This window comes from Ambystoma mexicanum, chromosome 8, assembly GCF_040938575.1.
Source record: "Ambystoma mexicanum isolate Mex_15411 chromosome 8, UKY_AmexF1_1, whole genome shotgun sequence".
NCBI lineage: Eukaryota > Metazoa > Chordata > Amphibia > Caudata > Ambystomatidae > Ambystoma > Ambystoma mexicanum.
Genome location: NC_090929.1, coordinates 1,294,885,962 through 1,294,901,405, shown reverse-complemented (window position 1 = coordinate 1,294,901,405; position 15,444 = coordinate 1,294,885,962). Strand labels below are relative to the sequence as shown.

Genomic DNA, 15,444 nt, shown 5'->3' with positions numbered 1-15,444 from the left:
CTTCAGCTGCGGAGGTCCATTCAAACATTCAGTTTTTGCGTAGTAAAGATGTAATCGGGTGCACCAGATGCGAAAAAACAGGTATAAAGCGCTGATAAAAGTTTGCATAACCGAGAAAGCTTTGTACTCCTTTGAGTGATGAAGGGGATGGCCAATTGAGAATGGCATCTACTTTTCGGTTGTCCATTTTTATGCCTTGAGGGGACAAGATGTACCCTAAAAATTCTACTTTGGAAACATGGAAAAAACATTTTTCTAGCGTATAGGTGGTTCTCATGCAACTTGCAGAGAACTGCCCGCACATGTGACACATGTTCCTGGATATTTGCAGAGTAAATAAGTATATCGTCAATGTAAACAATCGCACATACGTCAAGTAATTCCCGCAGTACATCATTCATGAAGTGTTGAAATGCCGCCGGAGCATTGCAAAGTCTGAACAGCATTACTTGATATTCGTACAAGCCATATCTGGTGTGAAACGCCGTCTTCCATTCGTCCCCCTTTTTGACGTGCATTAGTTGATAGGCCCCTTGCAGGTCTAATTTCGTGAAGACTTGTGCTTGCCGTACCCGGTCCAGCAACACCGGGATTAATGGTAGTGGATATTTGTTTTTCATTGTGATCTGGTTTAAGGCTCTGTAGTCGATACATGTTCTGAGATCCCCCTCCTTCTTGGGTACGAAGAGAGGGGAGGCGGCGGGTGATTTTGAGGGACGGATGAAACCGTATGCAAGATAGTGTTCCAGGTATTTCTTTAGATGAGCGTTTTCCCCTTCCATTAAAGCGTATATACGACGACACGGTACTTGCGCCCCAGGTATTAGGTCGATTTGGCTGTCGTATGAACAATGCAGGGGTAGTGTGTTGGCTTGTTCTTTGGCAAATACATCATGAAACTCTTGATATTCAGCGGGCAAAACACCTGTTACATTTGACGTTGGCACCGAGTTCAGAGATGCAAGTAACGGGAGTACTGGAGCATAACAGCGATCGCATTCACTTGAGAAGGTTAAGGTTCTGGTACACCAGTTTATCAATGGGTTATGTGTCGCCAACCAGGGCATGCCGAGTATTAACTGGAACTGTGGAGCGTTTATGAGGTCAAACGTGATTGGCATCTTGGCATATCAACGTAACCTCTGCTGTGCGACTGGACCGGAGAGTAGCTATGTACCATCCACTGTGGTTCCGTTATCCGCAGTGGTCTTGGCGCGTACAGGTAACCCCATCCTGCCAGCAATTCCCAAGTCCATGTAGTTACCGATGGCCCCACTATCTATGAAGGCTTCAACTGCATGCATCTTGGAAGGGTCTTGTGGACCGCTGATGACTGCTGGTATCGCAAAGTGTGAGGTCAAATGAGGGTTTGCCATGCTCGACAGGCCGACCTGCGACCTCTTTGCCCCCATCCATGGCTCCAACTGTTTCCTGGGGGGCTTGGTAGGGAAACTACGAAGGAAGTGACCAGATTGCCGACAGTATAAACATAGTTGTTCTTGGCGTCTTCTGTCTCGCTCCGCCTTTGTCAGTGGACCCCGAACTACGGCCAATTGCATGGGTTCAGCATGTGTGTCAGTGGACTGACATGCAAGCGTCTCCTTAGGCTGCACGTAAAATGCTCTATTTTTAGAACGGGCGCGATCAGTTTTACGGTTTTGTAGCCGATGATCAAGCTGTATGGCTAAATCTATGTAATCTGAGCAATTATCCGGAGGATTTACGACCTGTGTTAGCATGTCCTTAAGCTCCCCCGTAGACCTCTATAAAACAGCGTGGTTCGTTTTTTTTCTGGCCGAATTCGCTTCTGCCACTAGGCGATTGAACGTAGCTACATAGGCCAGGAGGTCTTGACTGCCTTGCCTGAGGGATAACAGTTTGTCGTCTAAAGCTTGTCCCTGTGTGCGACAAGCAAAGAGTTTTTCTAATTCATGTTGGAAACCTGCAAAATCACGCAGTAACGGGTTGTCTCTGTTTGCCAGAGGAACCGACCAGTCTGCTGCATGTCCCCCTAGGTACGATAATACAAAGGCCACTTTTGACTGACCAGTAGGAAATAAACCAGGTTTGCACAAGAAATGTAAACGACACTGATTCAGAAAGGTCCCAAACCTTTTAGGGTCTCCTCAGAATCTCTCTGGCGGTGCTAGTGGGACATTTCCCGGCATCACCACCTGTACAGGAGTAACGTGTAAGGACTGTGGTGTCGGTGCAGAAGTAGATCCACTAGGTAAGGGCGCCAACCCTGCTTGTGGTTGCAGTAGCTGTCGGCCTATTTCATTAGTTTTATCCCTGTTCACTACCAGCTCACGCCGCAACACATTGGTCTCAGCACGGGCCGCATGGACCTCTGCTCTCAATTCCCCCAGTATATGCGATAACTGACCCACCTCCGAAGTCTCCATTGCTCAGGCAGAGTAGTTTAAGGACGGCTTTGTGTTCTGTCACGCTTACCTGAGTCTCTGCAGGAGCAATGGAATCCCCCACTCCCTTCTCTGGTTCTACACCACCCTTCAGTTAGTGGGAAGTCTGACCTGTCAAAAGAGTGAATTGTTAGGGGTGAACTCCAAGGGATAGCAACCCTCCTTCTCCCTCTCAACCCACCTAGATATCTAAGCACCCTGGTGCGTGTCTTACCTGTGTGTTTAATTTGGTGCACCCTCCCATCCTGCTCACGCAGGGGTGCTATTTCTTGGGATTTGCTTTGGAGTTGCTGTCAAATGCACTGCTTTAGCTCCAAGGGTTCGTGTTACCCAGTTTCTGCACTGCGACTTCAGTTCAGGTAAGTTTGCAGGTAAGGTGAGTCTCAATGTTCGTAACTGCTCAGTTACCTCACTGGGCAAATCTGATGTTTCCGTTCCGCTGTGGTGCTATGTGCCAGTTCACAGCACTGGACTGCAGCAACAGCGGTGAGCAGAGATGGCGAAAGAAACTAATTTCTTTTCTCTTTCTCTGCAGGATACCCGAGGCGGGCTGTAGATGCGTGAAATGAAGAACAGCGGTTTCTGCTGCAAGCAACTAATGTCTTTTCTCTTTCCTTGCAGGATTACCCGAGGCGTGCTGTAGTAGGTGCGCGCAATGAAGAACAGCTGTTTCTGCTGCAAGCAATGTTCGAGGTACGTGTAAATGTTCTGCTTTAGAGTATGCGGCGCATGCGATTTGCAGGCGCATGTAACTCACTGTGAGGTAACTGTTTTCTTTCTCTCCTTCTCGTTGCAGTGTTAATGAAGCGGGTGCTGACTCCGGTCATCGGATGGAATCGAATCAGGAAGGCTGAAGACTGATAACAAGGCGGCAGTAAGCATGTGCTCTCGAGCTTACAGGAAGCACACGAAGCACGGGCTGCTTTTCGGGTATGGCTTTTATAGGCAGCCACGCCCAAACACTAGAATGCTTTGTAACTTCCTGGATGCCAGGATGTCCCTCAATGTCCATATTGGAGTGGCGGGAAGTGATGTAACAACCAGGAAACAAGTGTGCAGTTACCCTAAGAGATAGGAGTGTTTATTCTGAGTGACTGCTGTGAGTGTCTTGAATGCCAGGCTTTAACCCACTTAGCCCCTACCTGATCTCCCCACTTGCCTCCACTTGCCCCAAAAGGGGGTAAAGGTTTAAAGGAGACCCCCTGGCTAGTAATCCTGACAGTAGCATTCAGAAATGAGGATAAACAGGATAAAGTTTGCTTGGTTACAGCTTGACCCAGCATGTGACCAGCATATCCCACAAGAAGCTGATCGTCCTGTCTGAGTTTTGTCAGTCTGTTGATGTAGAAACTCAATGCCCTTTTTGGATCGAGTTGATTAAGCGTCTCCTTCTCTTTTGGAAGGATGCATGGTGGGTGAAAAGTAGGAAGCACAATCTTCTGCACCAAATGAAATTCAGAAACCACCTTCGGGCGGACCCTCAACACAACCTTTTCCTTGTAAAAGGTGGTAAACTGAGGATTACAAGATAAGGGCTGGCAATTTACCAAATCTACGAGCAGAGATAATAGCCGTCAAAAAGACAGTCTTGATGGTTAGCATCCTTAAAGGACATGAATGGAGAGGCTAAAATGGAGCTCCCATGAAACATTTTAGCACCTGGTTTAAATCCCAGACTGGTACAATAAATGGGATGGGGGAATACGTTAGTTTACCCCTTTAGAAACTGGATCAGGATAGGGACCTTAAAATATGATCCCTGTTCTAGTGAACACTTAAAGATAGACCACACTGCCAAATATCATTTTGCAGTTGCAACTTGCAGCCCCTGATGGGCTAAATGATGCAAAAAAAGACAGCACCACAGGTGTGTCACAAGAGAAAGGCTCAATATTCAATATTCTTAGCTTTGCACCAGCTGCAGAACTTGTTCCAATGGCAGTGGTACAAAGACTTTGTTGCTGGTCTCTGGCTGGAAGCAACACCTCCATTACATCTTCCCGGAGGTCCCAATCTTTGTATCTAAACCTCTCAGAAACCAGGCGGGAAGGTTCAGGGTCCTGATTTCTGGGTGAAGACCCCCCTCTTGCAAGAGCAGATCATCTCTTTGGGGAAGACGAACTGGAGGGCAGATGGACATGTCCAGAAGGTCTGGGTACTATGTTCTCCTTGCCCAATCCGGGGCAATGAGCATCATGGTTTTCTCAAACTTCCTCAACCTCCTGATGACATGAGGAATGACAGGGACTGGTCGAAACGCGTATAGGAGAGGAAACTCCCAGTCCACTACAAGCACATCTCCAAGAGCTCCTCTCGAAGGGAATTCCCTAGAGCAAAACAGGTTGCACTTCCTGTTGACGCTGGGCACAAACAGATCCACTTGAGGGGCTCCCCAAAGGGCAAAGATCTCTTGAAGGACTTCCTGAGCCAGCTCCCACTAGTGAGAGACTTTGTTCTGCCTGCTCAGAGTGCCCACCACTGTGTTCTCCTCTCCGCCTAGGTGAACGGTGATAGAGAGATTCCTTCTTGCAGTGCCCAAAGCCAGAGCTGTATTGCCTCTCTGCACAATGGTAGTGACCCTACATCACCTCTCTTGTTGAGTTAATACATGCCACTATGTAGTCCATCATTATCAGGACATTCTTTACCTGTATAGATGGCAGAAAGCCCATCAGCCCTAGTCTGATCGCTCAGAGCTCCAACAGGTTGATGTATTTTGGACTCTGATAGAGACCAGCGACCGCTGATTGACAGATCATTGGCGTGAGCTCCCCAACCTGCAAGGGAGGCATCCGTAACTATCGTTATCTCTGGCCATATTTGCCAAAAAGGGTTCCCCCTTCAACCTTGTTCGGAACCTGAATAAGGTCTGCCATTCTGCCAGAGAAATGTGACCACTGGGATCTGAGGGCCCACTGGAGGGATCTCATTCTCAGACGGTCTTCTGGCACCGGAAAAATGCAGGATGCCATGAGACCGAGAGACCTTAGCAAAATCGAAGGCCAGCAGATGTTAGGCATTTTGAAACTTCAAGACCATCTGCTAATTTGCTGATCCCTCACCTCAGAAGACTTTCCCCAAGGAAGCATCTAGGACAGCTCCAATGAACTGAAGCTTCTGAGAAGGTATCATGTGGTACTTCTTGAAATTGAGGGAGAAGCCCAATTTGTAGAGAGAGTGGCAGGTGATGGTGAGATGTTCCAGGACCTGTATGGGAGAATGGGCCCTGATCAGCCAATCGTCCAGATGGGGGTACATATGAATCCCTCCCCATCTCAGACTTGCTGCCACCACCACCATCAACTTGGGAAAGACCCTAGGTGGAGTTGTGCCTGAATGTCAGAAACGGAAAATCAGAACTGCCAATGGCGAACCTCAGGTACCTGTACTTGTGATGAATATGCAAAAATTAATAAATACAAATGCATGGAAGTAAGCATCCTGCAGGTACAATGAAACCATCCAATCCTGGAGCTGGATGGCCCGGAGGATCTGAGAAAGAGTCACCATCTTGAACTTGTCCTTAATGAGGAACTTGTTCAACCAACACATACACAAGGTCGCCCGAAGCTAATTTTGGAGTCTACACAGGTCATAAAATGGGGGATCAACCGGAGGTCAACAAAACAAAAGACCCATGTCAAACATTTCATTTCATTACTTTACATTAGTGAAGGAACTGCAACCAATTAATAAAGACTTGCATGTAATATAAAAAAAGGTTGTACAACACAATGGAAAAAAACACGGGGAGGGGAAGTGCCCCTCGAACTTCTATTGTCCGATGACGACCTCTTAGAAGGAGTGGTCGAAGGGGATTTGGAAAGGGGTCCACCGAGGGCAAGTTTCCTCTTCCTCTCCTTTAAGGCTGTTCCCGTCATAAACTGACAGGAACCGCAGTCTTCGATCTTGTGATCAATTCCAAGGCGCCAGATACGGTGTAGGTCTGTGATAAGACATATTCGACCCACAATCCGCAAACTCTTTGAAGCCAGTTTTAGGTGTCGACATCTTTGAAGAAAAACTATTGGAAAAGAGAATGAACCGTTCAAAGCGTGCTGTGCATACAGAAAAACGGAACTGAGGTAACGAGCGCAGTGTGTACTATATGTACCAATGGACGGAAGTCGCTGAGGAACACGAGATCCATGACGTGACGACGCAAGGCGCCCTCTGCTGTGAAAAATATTTTCAGAAGCAGCTGAAGCTGGATGCAATATATCAAAGAAGAGGAATACGTGGGAGAACACATTCCATTCAAAACTTTTTTTTATATCTAGAGAACCCTTCCTTCACCAGAATGCAATGAAGAATTTCACTACTATCAGGAGTCACTTTCTCACGCTCTGTAGAGAATGTGGTTTTCAATCAAGGACTTCACTCGATTTACTTTGGCAAGACACTTTTCTGCCCCAGCACAGAAAGCCAGATATTCAGTTTATATTCAGCACCCTGTGCTTTCAGGCAGGGCTTGAGAAATGGTGAACAGTTAGGAATTTCATTTTGACAAGTACACCCCTTCCCTTTAGGGAATTTTGGAGTTGTCGAAAGCCTCGTCTGCAGGATCTCTCTCTCCCCTGTCTCCTCTCTTACTCTGACCAGCTTCTATCAGCCGCCAGGCCAGTCCACCCTCTGCCTCTTGCAATGGGCTGACATGGCCTCTTCTATCCTCTCCTCCATTTCCCAACGCCTCCTGCTGGGTGATCTTAACATCCATCTTGACTCTCCTGACTCCCCAGGACCATTCTACAACCTGTGTGTTTGGTGTGAACTGAGAAGATCGACCTGGAATGGGTGTAAGGTGCCTTCTCTTATCCAAAATCTCCTTCGCACCAAAACAAAGAGAAACCAATAAGAGATCTACTCATATTCAGCCATCCCATACATGGACCATACACGGACCACGGTGGTCCCAGTCATCCCAGCACACCAGACATCCTGGCACCCAGGATGTGTTTTGAAACTAGACAGCTCCAGCCCACATCTTGGGCGCACACACAAGGCATGCAGACGCCCGCAATAGCTTTGGTTTGCGTGGGGGTCTGCATGACCAAATAAGGAAATTCCCGGGTCTGCTCGACCTGGGCAAGGCAAACGGACAAAATGGCCAAAGAACAGAACAAGTACCTTGTTGCATGGCCATTTTAGGCCCTGGCCACTGTCCTGGGCCAAATGCGATAAAGACGGTTTGGACTATAGAAAAGAGTCAAAAATGCTTTAAAAGTAACTGCTGTCACCAGCTCTGCCCTGGACAGACTTGTACATTCACCAAAAGTCCTTTGAGGGAATCTAGGGCCCTAAAAATGAAAAAGGGACCCCAGCGCACTGTAATGGAAGGTACATTGTGCACTGATAAAATGTTGCTGAGAAATAGCAACAAAGTGAAAGACTAAGGGAGACAAAGTCTCCCAGTACTGACAGTCAAAAGGGCATGTCAGTTTCCCCATAACAAAATGAGCAAAAGCCCAGCTAGGTACAGCAGAAGGCTGGGCTCCACTAGTAAATGTCAGGTTAGGATGGTCAGATAACAGCAAAAAGTTGGGGGGGGTTCACAACTGGAGGGACAATTACCCATAAATGGAAATCTTTCCTAACACTTGCCGACCCTTCTACAAATGTATAATTCGATTACAAAAGGGGATTTGTGCCAACAGCTTGGGAAACCCCACACTAAGAGAATCTTTGAGCAGAAGTGGCTGTCACAGAACTTTACTTTTCCAGAGTTCATGGGCCATCCCAAAGTCTTCAGACAAAAAACCAAGATGAAAGAGGTAGTTTTGATGTATGATCTTCTGTTCCTCTCTACAAAGGGCTCCTTTTCCTTTTGTACCCACTATTCAATAAATTCACAGGAAGAATCACACAATGAAATCCAGAGTTTGGTTTATTGTTTATTCCTCGTTGTCATCCCAATACTGTGTTTAAAAGACTGAGGTTTGGAGAAGTGCACTTGTTCAAAACAAGGGCCCTCATTCCAAGTCTGGCTGTCCGGAAATAAGGGTGCCGGTAGCAACATGCCGGCATCCTTTCCGGACCGCAAGACTACAACTATGCCTGCAGGGACCGTTGCCCCTGGCAGGTCTGACCTGCCGGGGGCGCTGGCCCCTGCAGGCATGGTTTTCACAAAAGCACCAGCACCGTTGGCAAAGCTGCTGGTGCTTCCGTGTCCCCATTCCAGTGAAGTCCTATGGGACTCCACAGGAATGGGAACTTACACTTTCCGCCGCCTGACATTCCGGGCCTCCAGGTCCCAGGGGCACCAGCGGGTTACCGCTGAACTCGTCTTTTCTGGCTATGATTACGTGTATTTCAGAGTTCAGTGTCGTATATTAAAAAAAGTGGTTTATATTACCTGATGTAGAGCCAAATATTGCCCAGCAGACCCTGGGTCCAAATTTCCAAAGCATGAAACGGTTTCAAGACTAGCAGCAGCCAGGGTTGAAATAATGTTATTGTTCATGGCAATGTTCATTGACTGCAGCAAAACTTCTGTGGCCTGAGAGAGGTACTTTTGGGCCAATGTCCGTCGTACCTGCGAAAGAATGTGATATTTCATTTTGAAGAAACATTTTGATTTAGAAATTGAACTACAACATTAGAAAAATAAAGTTGATATGGCAGCGGGTATTGCTTACTTTTTGTAAAAATGCCCCTAGATACAGTTTTGCTGAAGATCTGCAAAGCACTTATCAAGCCAATATTTCTCAGATTTGTCAGTTTATTACAGTGCAAGGGTCTGCTCAAACGTGGTCAAGTGCAGTAACAAAGCTGGTTTCTTCAACTATTTCTCATTGCTTTCTGACACGATGTACAATTCTGAAAATATCTCGTTGCACAGCTTGCGATCAGCTGTTCACACGTTCACTACTCTCGTCCAAAATCAAATTCATAGGGGGTCATTACGAGTGAGGCGGTAAGGGGTTAACGGCACCGACAAAGGTGCCATGCAGTCAACCCCTTACCGCCTCATTACGAGTTCTGCTTGCGGGACCAGGGTGCTAACAACGGGCTCGTTATTAACGGGCCCATTGTTAGCACCCTCCCCATTCCCATTGAGCCCTATGGGGGCTGAATGGGAATGGGGATGGGGATGTAACGGGTCCGGGATCCTTGAATGAGGAGTTACTGGCCCTCCAAGGTCAGATTGGCCCGGTAATTCCTCACTCTAGGAACACGGACCCGGTAAGGGGGTAGCAATCCCGCTAGTAGCGGCATGGCTACCTCGTAACTCGTAATGACCCCCATAGTCTTAGGAAACATTTTGCAGGTCCACAAATCATTCTAATTTCTGTACTGAAAATGATAGAGTTGATGGCTTGCATACCCTTTTTTTAAAACTACATCATTTTTACAAACCAGTAGCAGGATTTGAAAACATTGCTTTAAACTAACAACCACATTGGCAAGTAATCAGGTTCAACTTCCAATGTTGGAAGGCCAGAGCCCTCATTGGAAGGTCACACAAACCTCAAGGTCCTTAAAATTGGCATCCATGTAGTGAGATATACCAAAGAAGCACTAAGACTCTCTGTGCAGCTAGTTGGTAAAGCCAAGTGGATCTGTTCAATGTGGAAAGAGCGTTGTTGAACAATGCGTCAAGAGCTTATTTTTCTCCACTTTGCTTGGTACGTTGTTTTCTTTATACCTTTGTGTTGCATTACACTTTGTGCTATTGCTGTTACTTATGTTTCTTGGTATTTGGATGATTTGGGGGTTATATTTTTCTATGGCTGCCTCTATTGGTGTGTTACATGAAATAATAAGTGGCCTCATAAAATACAACAATCTGTGGGGCAGACAGTGCCTTTCATTGGGCCTTTACATCCTAACAAAAGCAGTATTTTAAGGGTCCCATCTTGGAATTTTAGGATATGCCTGATAATGGTAAATTAGCTTTTGTGTGTCAGCTTTACGATAATGTTTCTGGTCAGTTTGCGTTTCCTTGTGTGTGAAAACAGTGAACTCCAGCATGTAATGATATAGTACAGGGAAAAAATCACGAAATAATAGTAAAGAACTTTCAAGTGAGTTGTGTGACATTTATTTATGTATTTATTTATTGAACATTTGTATGGCGCCTATACATCAAAAGGTATTATTTCCAGGTGCCACAAGACAAAAGAGGGGACGGGGGGATAGAGGAGAAAAAACAGTAACGGTCCTACTAGGCCTTGTGACATTTGCATCGTGGAAGTGTAGTAACAAGAAGTGCAGGGGGGGGCAGGTCAGGGCTAAGGGATGGGAAAGGGAGAGGAGGATGGAAGAAGTGCAGGAGGAATGGGGCCGAAGGGGCTGGGCAAGTGCTAGGGGGAGCCCAAAGGGCAAGTGCCAGGGGGAAGATGGGGAGGCGGTCGAATAGTGCAAGGACACGGAAGGACCAGACACAAGGGGAAGGGGGTCAAATAGTGCGAGGATGTGGGGGACCAGACTCAGTAGGCTAGTCAGGGAAAGTGAGCCTGAGGGCAAGTACTGGTAAAGGAGTGCGGAGGAAGTCTGGTTGAAGAGAAGGTCTGGTCCCAGTAAGACTCATAGGGGACACAGGCAACCAGTCAGAGCGGCAGGAGGAGCCTAGCAAGGGAAGGCCAGAGGGGAGGAGGAGGAGAAGAGGAAGATCTAGAGAAGCTTCCGGAACTTGTGGAGATTCGGCTCAAGACGTAAAGGGGCAGGGAGGCTAATCCAGAGAGAGGCTCCTGCCGAAGAAAGATCTACCCCCACTCTCTGCTCAGAGAAACGTCTGATTTGCAGAGAGTTGGAGCTAATAGACATAAAATGTAATGATACACTATAGTGAAACCACCTCTGCATTATATTATAAGAGTTCATTTTCACATACAGATTGCTTTCGAAAGATCGTGTAATTCAGTGGCGCACAATATATGGCCAGCAGGCCAGATGCAGCATGTCTATTTCCCACTGGGGTGTCACAATGAATACTAGCTGCTTGATGTGTGTGTTTCTGTGAATAAACTGCTCAAGATGGGATTTAATACAGACTGGCCAATCTTCATTATTTGCATATTTATTTTCATGCATGGTAAAGGAAGAAAATCAGTAAATGAAAAAATACAGAACATTTCCTTTAAGGAGCCTGCCACAAAGACATGGGGGAAAACAAGCAGACACGTTGTTAACGATTAGTGAGCTTAGTTCTTTATTAGAATACTGAACAACAGAATTAAGAAGGAACATAGGATCCGACTTGTCTTAGGTAAATGAAGGCAATATTTCTGAGTATTTGTATTCTATAACTACAACCACACTAAGCTTGCCTTCTAACTAAACTCTTAACAGTTGTAATTTATAAAGAGGAGACATCAGGGTCTAACAGAAAGTCTTTACTTACACAGTGTGAGCCAACATAAAAGGCAATTATACAACAAATATGAATTACCACAACATAAATGAACAATTGCATGAAATAACTGTGATATCCCTTTCTTCTTATTTAAGAACCATCTACAAATTACACATTTACAATGGCCAGTCATTGATAGTAATTTCAATGTATGTTTGACATCTGCAAAAACAGTCACATTGTCCAGTTTTTTTTTGCATACCAAAATGTAAAATCAGTCTTCTTTTATATCTTATCTTGGCATGGACATTTTCAGAGTGACTCTTTATGCCTGACATGTTTCATTCATTCCCTGTAGAGAAACTCTGCTCGAGGCCTGCAACGGATCTGACATGTTTCCCCTAAATTGAGACCATGGAAAAGGCAGAGCCACTCAAGAAACCGTGTGTAAAGTCAGGCCTACAGAAACACCAGAATGCAGGAGGCCATGAGACCCAAGAAATGCAGGAAGGCTAAGGCGAGAACTTGTTCTTGGGATTTGCACCATCCGGAAGATGTTCACCACTCAATCGTTCGGAGGAAAAGCTCTGCCCAGGTGAGTGTCCAAGACAGCCTCGATAAACCGCAGAGGCTGTGATGGCAAAACCTCAGACTTCTTGAAGTTCAGGGAGAAGCCCATGCTGTGCAACAGGTTGCACATACAAAAAGACGCTTGGTCTGGGGATAGAGCTTGAATGATCCATTCATCCGGGTATGGAGAAACAAACACCTTTCCTCCTGAGGTGAGCCGCAACCACTGCCAGAATCTTGATGAAAACCCTCGAGGTCAAAGATAGACTGAACGGCAGAACTTTAAACTGATAGTGTCAATTGCCGTAAACCATTCTCAGGCACCTCTTGAGCTTGATGTGACTAGGAATAAGGAAGGATGCATTCTCTAGATCCAGTGACACCAACCAGTCCTGTCAATCGGAGGATTGGAGGATCTGAGCTAGTGTTTGCATCCTCAATTTGCCCTTGTGCAGGTACAAATGTATTAGCTACAGATCCAAGATGGAGCGCAAGCCCCCCATTTTCCTTTGGAACCATAAAGTAATCTGAATACCAGCCTCCGTCTTATTTCGAGCGCAGCACCCGTTTTATTGCACCCTTCCCCAGAAGTTGATTGACCTCCTCAAAAAGGAGAGGATCCATAAGCAAAAGAGGTCTGGAAGGAGGATGGTCTGGAGGGTTTGAGTGAAAGGGAGACAATATCCTGGGTGAACGAACTGCAATGCCCAATCGTAGGATGTGGTGCTACACCATTCTGAGCCAAACTGCGAAATTCTACTCCCAATAGGGACTGATGAAAGAGGCTCCTCTCACGCAGACAGTGCAGGTTGTATAGCAGAGGGGACCACAGAGGCAGATATTCCAACCCTACCTTTGGGAAAACGGTGAAGTTGCTGTTTATCTGAGAGTGCTTGATCTTTTCAGCATTGGGCATAGAAGGTGGAGGGTTGAAACCGCGTTTTCTTGCTCTGCCAGACCCAGGGCATTAGAGGGCTGGAATCACTGTAAAGAGTCATCAGCCTTAGCCCCAGGAGGCTACCCGTCAAAAGCCACATCTTGAAGCTTTGCCTGCAAGTCCTGTGCGAACCCCAAGGTCCTAATCCAGAAGTGCCTGCATAAGTATTTCCCCCTCACTATTGAACTCCCATGGGAAGTCCCTTACCTCTAGAAGTCAAAGATTTGTCCTACACGATGGCTGAGACCTTAGATTTGCTGTTGCGGTCCTTAGACATGCTGTTGCGGTCCTTCGTATGGTGCCTGCCAGCTTGCCCAAGCGTGGTGGGTCCTGATGGTGTGGCTGTGGCCTTGGAAAATATGTCAAGCATATTGAACCCTATACCTTCCTATTCATTAGGGGTGGAGGCTTAGGTGGGAAACGGTACGTGCAAAGCCTCTTCCTAAGGGTCCTGGAAGTGGTGACTCCTCTTCATTGAAGAAGAAGAAGAGTGGTGCAGAGAGGAACTGCTCGGTGAACATGACTTCTTGTGGTGCATCTTCTTCTTTCCCTTTCGGGCATGGGACCAGTCTTCCGGACTCCGCTCCATGCCCTGTAACCTCAAATGAGAACTCTTGTCTTTTTACTTGTGGATAAATGTGCAGAGCTTCGCCGCTCATTCCTGGCGACCCTACAGCTGCATCAACTGACATGACCCACAGTCCTCTTGGTCGTACTCCTCCCCCAAAGAGTATAGACAGATTTGCAGGGGTCGGAAACCATCATTCGTAGAACAAAATCCATGCAGGGTTTGAAGCACAAGGCCATTGTAGCAGTAGATAGTTTCACAAAATTCAGTGTAGTGGTGTTTTCTGGAAGTGAACAGAGTGTGCGTAAAAAAGGGAATTGAGGTCATGGGGCATGATGCGTCAAAATATACTGGCCCAGACATCATTACCAGTGGTGACACGTAAAGGAATCAGGCAGACGACACAGAGTGCTCTGGTGTGGAAATGTTTCCAAAGATCAGCTGCTCTAGGGACAGATCATAGATGAGGGATTCCTGAGGTGAAGGAATCCATTAGAGTCACAGATTTAGGTTACAATATATTCATTTATTAGGGATCCTTACATAATGCAAACACTGTGAGAAAAAAGGCAATGTTATTTTTCTTTCTTTACAGTTCAACAACAAAATCTCTAGAACTCCATTTCTCATTTCAAAGTCCCTTCCCTGATAAGTCTCAGACTTTTCCTTCTGGTGCGTCTTTCCAAGAGACAGCTTCTCAAGGGCCTCAGTGCCTTATGTGCTCACTACGCCGAAGTGATGACAGAAGTGTGAAATGGGTGCATCCCTCACATGTCGAATCAACCAATATTCACACCTCCTAAGTGGCATGACACAGCCGGTAGCCACTCCATCCACTCATTGCTGCGACTGCAGTCATCCAAAGTAAGACGTAGCTTGTGGTGCATAATCGCAAAACAAAAGAAAGCAACTGGAGCAAAACTATTCCAAGTTCTGAAGTTCGTCTCTGGGCCCTGGAAACAGCTGATCACTTCAGCTGTAGCATTTTCTCAGGCTATTGGTTTCCCAGAGTCGGTGGGAGACCATTTTTGCTGCCTTCTAGATCTGGGGAAATATGGCCTAATTCCGGCACTGTGCACAATCTTAAATAATGACAACACGCGATTCCTTCACTTTGATGCTCACATTTGTTAGCTTTTACATTTTTCAAGGAAGGGGAGGTAGAGTGACATTTTTGTTAAGAATGAGGTCCCTCTATAACAGAATGCTGGGAACAACTGTATTAAATCCTTGCTTGTCCTAGTTGTGCAGAAGCCATTCAGGATGAACGCATAACTACTGTGATACATGCTCGGACCTTGGCCCTGTCCATGCTTGCCATGTTCATTCCATAGCTGAGCACACTCCTCCACAAGATGCCCCTGACTGTGGAACCGGACTACAGTGCCATGTAACGTCTTATCCGATGCAGCCTTTAGCCCCAGCCTTTTAGAGAAACATACTAGATGTTAACATGCTGGTTTCCAGGTCAGAGTTCTTCCTGGAATGTAAGCATCAGGCATACGTAAAGAAGCCAACCGTTTTCATGGTCGCTCACAAATATGCCCTATTCACTTAATTTCAAACAGGCTAAAAGCCTGTGTCAAATAATGACCATAAGCAGGTAACCACATGTCAGTTTTAGGCTTATTTCACTTTGTGTTATATTGTA

At 46.3% G+C, this 15,444-nt stretch overlaps 1 protein-coding gene across 3 annotated transcripts in view; it reads right to left on the bottom strand.

Moving 5' to 3' along the window:
* Nucleotides 1-15,444, bottom strand: part of CFAP46 (cilia and flagella associated protein 46) — a 2,698,259-nt gene that overhangs the window by 831,818 nt on the left and 1,850,997 nt on the right. For all 3 annotated transcript variants that reach the window (XM_069611407.1, XM_069611408.1, XM_069611409.1), the window contains exon 45: nt 8,776-8,955. In XM_069611407.1, coding sequence (XP_069467508.1) covers nt 8,776-8,955 — 180 coding nt within the window. The remainder of the gene's footprint in view (nt 1-8,775; nt 8,956-15,444) is intronic.